A 7,794-nucleotide genomic window follows, 5' to 3' on the forward strand; every position below is an offset into this window, starting at 1 on the left:
ATACTGGAGCGGATAATCTGTATACGATTAGAGCTGCATTTAGAAAGAGAAGAGAGGAAGAGTCAATCCGACAACTAATATGGATTCCGCAAACAGACACCAATGATTGATGCAACTACGAAGCTTACTGATATAACTAACAAGACAGATGTTTGTATGGTACAGGGAAATACTGCGCAGTAGCCACGTTTATCGTTGCCGTTTAGTTCGGCATACTGGCCCCATATAATAAGTGCTCTAGAACGTTACGAAATCCCGGCATACTTGGTTAAGATTATATCCAGATACTTGTATGATCGGTGTTTACTGTATGAAACGGATGACGGATAAAGAAAATATGCCTTAACAAGCGGAGTTCTGCAAGGTTCTGTTCTTGGCCCATTGTTGTGAAAAGCATTGTATGACGGCATCTCTCACTCCCGAAGCAGAGACAGATTATTGAGTACGTAGATGCTACTGCCATAACTGCAGTGACAAAGGAACTGGGAAACTATGCAGCGTCAACGACCGAAGTATGGCTGACAACAAGAAGCTGTGGAGAAACTTGAAGACATCAAACTAAATATCGGCGGTCATAGTAATGAATAATAATTCACAATGGAGTTTGTTACAAGGCCGCACTAACAAGAATAATGAACAAAATTGGTGGACCAAGCCAAAATAGAAGAGCGCTATTGTCCAATGTGAGCCAATCACTTCTAGTGCTGAGTGACACCACAACTAGTGTGGAATATCGTGAGAGCATAATGCGCTATAGTTCTGAGGGAGCTGAGAAGAAAAGAGTGACAACGCAGCAAAAACATAAGAATGAATAAGGTGTAGACCAAAATTACGTGACTGACAAGCCGAATGGCTAAGCTTAGCCTCACGATATAATGCTTAATTACATTTTCTTGGGGCAAATAACAAACAATGGCAATGATTAAAAAAAGCCTTTCAAAATCAGTATAAAGTTTACTTTTTGCAACATATTTTCTTATCAGTGGTCTGAATACCTCAGCAGACTTAACATTATTAGCACACACTTGCGAGCATAAATCAATATTGGGTATTCTTCACACCCAACGACCTTTCACTCTCCGACGCAAACATACACCACAAAGTAAATAGGGCTGTGTGTTTTTCTGTTTTTATTACCTTTGTTAAATTTCCGCTTTCATAATTTTTTCTCAACAATTTAAATAATTTTACCAGGGGCATCAATTTCCCCTATCGCTCACTAATGACCATCTTGTACAGAGATACCATAACTTTGCGACTATAGTTGTAACAATCGCATATAGCACTAGATACAAATAATTCCGCAATGTGAAGCTTATAAAAACATTAAGTAAAATGTGTCCGCATTTAGTCAATCGTATATAGAAGTCTTATCATTATTATATCCCTTTATTTCAGGTATATTGCTGTGACGAGACCCATAGAATATGCGAAACACCGGAACAGTAAACGTGTCTGCATGACTATCGTATTCGCCTGGGCAATTTCAGCGGCTATCGGTCTACCAATAGTTCTGGGCCTCAACAACACACCTGATCGCATTCCGCAACTTTGTATATTCTATAACAGTTTTTTCATTCTTTGCTCTTCGTTAAGCAGTTTCTACATTCCCTGTACAATTATGGTTTTCCTATACTGGAATATTTTCAAGGTAATTTAGGCTAAATTAAATTACTTAATTTCTATTAATTTTTAAAACAACAACTTTACTTTCCCTACATACTATTTCTATTTGTATCTAAAACCCATTCCGTATTAATTTACGACTTTAACATTGTCTCTATTTGTCTTCTCTTTTACGTACGCTTATCTTCAAACAATAGGCACTGAATATGCGAGCCAAGAAGCAACGCGCCGCGCGAAGGCCGCACCTATCGGAGCTGACGGGTGGCAGCGTCATTGAGAATGTAGCACAAACACGCAGGCTGGCCGAAACGGCGCTGGGCAGCGACAGGCACGCGGTCCGCATAATTCCTGACGAGCCGGCGACGAACACAGCGTCGGGGTCAAACGAGGAAGAGGAAGATCCCGGCGGTGGTGCCATATCGCCGGACATCGACGATTGCCATGTCATCGTCAATGACAAATCCACAGAATTTATGCTAGCTACCGTAGTGGAGGAGACTGGCATGTAAGTGACAAAGCGCCAACAACAATAACACTTCAACAAACACTAGTTAATTACAAACACACGCAAAGAGCAGTAATAAGTAATGAAAGAGAGCTACAAAAAACCTTCAAAATGTAAAATAAATTACAATGTGATGGAGAGACAAAAGCGGGATAATTAGTAGTGGATAAATGAAAAGCTCGACTGCTGCCTGGGGCCAATCGTGATTACTAATAAATTCAAAAGATATTAAGAGTTTGTCACTTGCTTTTATACAATTTTCTGTGAGAAAAAAGTGTCTGAAAACTCAACAAAAAATATGTTTAAATTTGGAAATTTCCGCTGATGTGTTAAATATTGCATACAAAAATAACGAAAAACGAGATAATGATAATTTCGATTCGTAAAAGTAAAAGCTTTCCTCCAATTATCATTATTCACAGCTCCTTTTTAGTATTTAGTAGTGTTGTCTCAATTAGTTAGTTAGTTAATATTGAGAAAAAAATAAAGAACAAGAGCTAATGCTTTCTCAAATATCATCCAACATGTTGCCTTTGAGAAAACCTCACAAGAACTAGACCTCAAAACTCCCATACTTATTTACAAATCTCCCATTTGAATAAATTCCTGCAAGAATTCCTCAAGAATTCCTCCTAAATTCCTAAAAGAACTTAGATTATGATATCCACATGAAAACATGGTAGGTAATGTGAGCAGGAGTATATTTAGTCCAAAAAAATATCATACCGCTACAACCGTCCAACTACACAGCCATCTGAATACATCTTTTAAATATTTTTTGTTATTTTCCTGTTTTTCATTTTGCACACCGCTATCCATCTGGAAATACCACAAACACGCATCGTCGCCACATCCACAATGTCAACATAAATTAAAAATGCGCTGGAAAAATATTAAAATGAAAAATCGTAAAAATCCAATCGAAATCACATCACCATGCCGCGCTTCACGGTCATCCATGTGCGTTGACGCCGCGCAGTGTTGTGGCGCAGATCAGCAGTCCACCACAACTTGTGGTGGCCGATCCAAATGGTAATCATGATTCTGGTTATGCACCCTCAAACGTTGACGATGTCCTTGCAGGCGCAGCCGCCGATTCGTCGCCGCCGGATAGCCCGGAGCCTAGTGGGACATACAAACGGTCCAGTGTGAGCAGCAGTAGACGCAACACCGCTACTGGTGATTCACCTACCCAACGGGAGCCTTCCCTCAGGTAAGCCGCACCGCTGACCTCTCCACCACCGTACTTAGTATTATACGAGTACATCCACCTCATAACCCTGCCCGTAGTGGTTCCTCATGCGTTCAATCCGCAACTAATAGATTCTTGTCAAAGTATAAATTAATGGTATAAATTTTGTATGGTTTAAATTCAGTTGCGTTGAAAGTTTCTTAAATTTATTAGCGATTAAGTTTACATTTGCATTTTCTCCCAACTTACCTGTAATATTTTTTCGATGCCGGCCCTGTATATATGTACATATGTATAAACTCTACGCCGATAACTGCGTGCCGACAGTGTTGCGATGAAGCCGCTGTCCTTCGTTCGCTGCGGGGTTCAAGGAGCAATTACACTGGCACGCAACGACTCCACACTTTCAGCAGCGTCGAAGAGCTCATCGCGTAAAGACAAGAAAAACTCGCAGGCCTCGAGGTAAGTCGTAGTCACTTAGTTCAGTGAAGTGACGATAAAACATACGCTGGTAAAACACGGTAGCCAGCGGTTGTACCCAACACACCATGGCTGCAGCTTTTGCTTGCCGTTGAGTATTTGGCATAGCCGCTGGTTACCAGGCACTGCTCAATTAAAAGTTTAGCAAGCACACAAGCTGCTTTAACACCTTTTTTCATAAATCTCCAATTTACCGCATTTCTCTTCCATACACACCGCGGGTATCTCGGATCTCGCCGTTCCTCACTTTTCCATTTTGCTCTGTATAATATTTAATTCGCAACACTCTTTCTTTTTCCCTCATTTCAATTCGCTGCGGTCTTGTCGCCTACGGCTGCTTCCCACTGTCAACTGACATTTTCGACTGCTTCTGTCCGCACTCGGTGGTCGCTACTCACCATTTGTTCGGGTACGGAAACTGGCTCGTGGTAGGTTCACAATATACAAAGTACACAAAGCTTCGAAGAAAAAGCGCGAAAAGTCGTCGGCGAAGAAAGAGCAGAAAGCCACCAAAACTCTCGCCATCGTTCTGGGTAAGTACCGATAAGTTGAGCAGGAGTACAAATAAGTCAAAACTAGGAAAGCAAACTTTTAACGGACTACTGTCAAAAGTTGACGTTCAGCTAAACTTAGCTATGCGGCTGTATTGTTGTAGTCTGCGTAATTAATTGAATGTTGCTATGGAAGGGATCGCAAGGAATGTTTAAAATCAAACAGTTACATCCCAAATAGTTACAATGAAATAACTGTTATTGTCCGTTTCATAAGTTGGTCAGGATTAATGTTGGGCTTTATTCAAAAATATTTTAATTCATTTTTAGAATGGCTTGCAGTTGTTTTGCAGTTTGGCAACTCGTGACCTAAGGGATGGATTTTATTCTCCTCTAGTTGCCGAGATTCATCATTGTCAACCAATTGTGACTTATTTATTACATAAATTCTGACACTACCTTCATTAACCAGGTTCAGACAAATACATTCATTCTTTAACCCGTTATATGTAGGTATATATGTTAACAATAAATTTGAAGATTAGTCGGAACCATAAACACTCCATTTGTACTACTTCGGAAGACAATGTTTTCTTATTTTAATTTCTTATTCTAATTGAGAAAATTGTAACCCTTTAAGCCGTACCAACTTCAGCCATTTTTTTGTTCGCTTAGTCTATTGCCTGAGAGGATCGACAACGAGGTTTAATTAAGATTAAACTTTTTTTTTTAAACAGCTACGCTTTTTTAAAACTTCGATCCCTTCCAGTAAGGTGCTCGACGAACTGAAATAACAATCTTCGGTTGCTCCGAAACAATAATAGCCATCTCAAAAAACCAAATATATCACATATATGAATCTTATTTTTATAGATCATTTTGTATGGCAATCTTTTCTGAAAATGTTTTTTCAAATTTTGTAAAACAAAATCGTTTTCCATACAAGGTCATGATTTTATTTGTTAAATTTCTTGTGGAGAAAAATTAGGTTGTATTATATAAAGACACAAGTCATGCTGATCAATTATATACATGTACATATATTATATATTTTATAGGGCCTCCGACGTTTCCTTCAGGGTGTTACAAACTTTGTGGAAAACTAAAGGGGTTACATGGGGTCTCTCAAGTGTACTGTATTTCAAAAATATTTTCTCATATAAAAAATGAAATATTTTATTAGAATTTTTTATTGTTGCAAATATACACTACTAACAAAGAAATTCTGAATATGAAAAAAAGGGATATTTTAAACTCGGTCATTGCGACGCCATTTCCGGTGACCTCCGAAAAAAGTTTCGTCCGTGTTGGCAGGATAACTCAGGACAACAGGTTCATTCAAAGTGAAAATCAAAAACTAGGACAAAACTCGCAATATTATTTTTTATTCAAATAGTTGTAATCGAAAAAAAATCCGTCGTCCAAATCTCAAATGAAATGAGTTTATCTTAAAGACTTATCTTAAAGGCGTTTAAAAACGAGGACTTAGCCAGCTAGCCTCAAGCGCACAAGTTCTCACGGCTGTATCTCCAAAACTATCACTCGGATTACTTGAAAATTTACGACTATATTCCAGAGGTGTTGTTAAATTTAATAGAATAATAAAAACGCGATTTTTTTAAGCTTGTAAACCCATGTGAGCATTTAATATACCCTGTTCTGGAGGTGCGTTAAGGCATAAACCATCTCTATACGTTATTTAGGAACCTTCAACGGTCTTAAATAGAAAAGATTGAATAAATAAATATTTCGTGAAAAAAGATATGAGAATAGTTTAATTTTCAACACAAATTATACAAAGGTACTTCGTTAATCCGTTTCTCACAGGTGTCTTCCTGGTTTGCTGGTTGCCATTCTTCACGTGCAATCTGTCGGATGCGATCTGTGCTATGTTGAGCATAAGCTGGCGGCCAGGCGTCACCCTCTTCATATTCACCACCTGGCTGGGCTACATCAACAGCTTCGTCAATCCCATCATCTACACGATCTTCAACCCAGAGTTCCGCAAAGCATTCAAAAAGATCATGCACTTAGGGTGATTAACATCAACGCTGATCGGACCAGTCTGCGCTAAAGTAAACGCGAACGTGCAAAGTAATGGGCATAAATACATTTTTATAATGATAACGGTGGAATTGGGCAAAATATTTCTTCATTATAATAGCAATAACAAAAACTATAAATATACTAACACACGCATTACCCGTCGCAGCGACAAGGGTCACAAACATTACTTCGCGATTTTATAGACGACAGCCCGCACATGCAACAAACTCAACAATAACAACCACTTATAAATATAGACACATATATGTACTAATTACAATAACTTTAAAATAGCTCTAGGTAGAAGTTAAGATATCCACAATAAATTGAAGACTCTTGGTCGATCTTAATTGCCGCCTACATTTTCTAAATACTATTTACCATATACATATTTATGTATTGAATAATTGAATAAATATGTAGGTGGAAAATATTCATATGTACAGCAGAGAACTTAGTAAGTGTAGTGCCTCTAGCTGTGCAAAGAGTTAGCATTGAGTAATGGTGGATCAGGTCCACATTTGCATGTACATAAAAAAATCTCACATCTAGGCTTAACGGAAACAGTTTGTAAATATCTATACCTAAATGCTAACAAATTGGCATTATACTCCATTTTGACCCGTGTACTATATGGTGGACGAATGTGTAAGTATAATAGGACGAGGGAGAGCAAAAGGGCCGCTTTCGACAACGGTGCTACAGTTTCTACTCAAAGCAAACGCAACAGCTCTCAAGCCGTTTAATCAAGTCTCACCGAAAACTCTTTTCTCTACTTTCTGCTAAATTTGTGAAGAGAGTTGCTTATGCATTCCCATCTTAAGTAATAATCAATTAGGCTGTACTCTGCAGAGAATCGAATACTTTGTTTGTAGGCAATTTGTTTACAATTTGCTAATTGACTCCATTAAGACGCTTTTAAGCCAATATAAACACATAAGCTGTTTTCGATTCGTGGATACTCTGATGAGTAACTCGCAGTAACCTTTTTGTTTTTTTTTTTTTTGTCAAAGAAATTTACATGTAAGCGAATATCTGAATACCTCAATGAAGTAGTATAATCGATCAATCCCAGTAAGTTTCCTTTGACATATTTCAGACCACTTTTTCTTATCTAAAAGGATTATTAAAAGGAATTAAAAATTTTGTGAATTGATTTTCAAAACAGTAGACGTGAAATAGAATATAGTTATTTATAGAAAACTTAAGCCTCGATTACTTCCAACAAATAAAGAAGCGCGGCACCAATTTGAACAATCGGTATAGTTTCTTCGATCCAACGCCAAAGAGTAGAAACTTATTCAGGTTTTGTTCCTTATTTAGCATTCTCGCAGCTCTTTAGCTCAGTACTATCCACCGTATTGAACACACATATGTATATACATACGAGTACATTACCAAACATGAGGGAAATTAAAGTGCTTCCCCAGCATAGCGCTATAATGTTAAGAAGA

General features: G+C 38.1%; 1 protein-coding gene across 2 annotated transcripts in view; it reads left to right on the plus strand.

The window, feature by feature from the left end:
* The window catches only part of LOC108977656 (dopamine D2-like receptor), a 216,932-nt gene extending 210,308 nt beyond the window's left edge, over nt 1–6,624 (plus strand). The window contains exons 4-10 of one of the 2 annotated variants that reach the window (XM_018947469.1): nt 1,399–1,651; nt 1,824–2,131; nt 3,111–3,163; nt 3,215–3,344; nt 3,651–3,785; nt 4,236–4,336; nt 6,122–6,624. In XM_018947469.1, coding sequence (XP_018803014.1) covers nt 1,399–1,651; nt 1,824–2,131; nt 3,111–3,163; nt 3,215–3,344; nt 3,651–3,785; nt 4,236–4,336; nt 6,122–6,333 — 1,192 coding nt within the window. In that variant the 3' untranslated portion in view covers nt 6,334–6,624. Of the gene's footprint in view, nt 1–1,398; nt 1,652–1,823; nt 2,132–3,110; nt 3,345–3,650; nt 3,786–4,235; nt 4,337–6,121 lie in introns of both variants that reach the window. The other variant, XM_018947468.1, reaches the window with a different exon arrangement.
* The last annotated feature ends 1,170 nt before the right edge of the window (nt 6,625–7,794 follow it).

Source organism: Bactrocera latifrons, unplaced genomic scaffold (assembly GCF_001853355.1).
Source record: "Bactrocera latifrons isolate USDA-ARS-PBARC rearing strain unplaced genomic scaffold, ASM185335v1 scaffold_93, whole genome shotgun sequence".
In the NCBI taxonomy this organism is placed as follows: Eukaryota; Metazoa; Arthropoda; class Insecta; order Diptera; family Tephritidae; genus Bactrocera; species Bactrocera latifrons.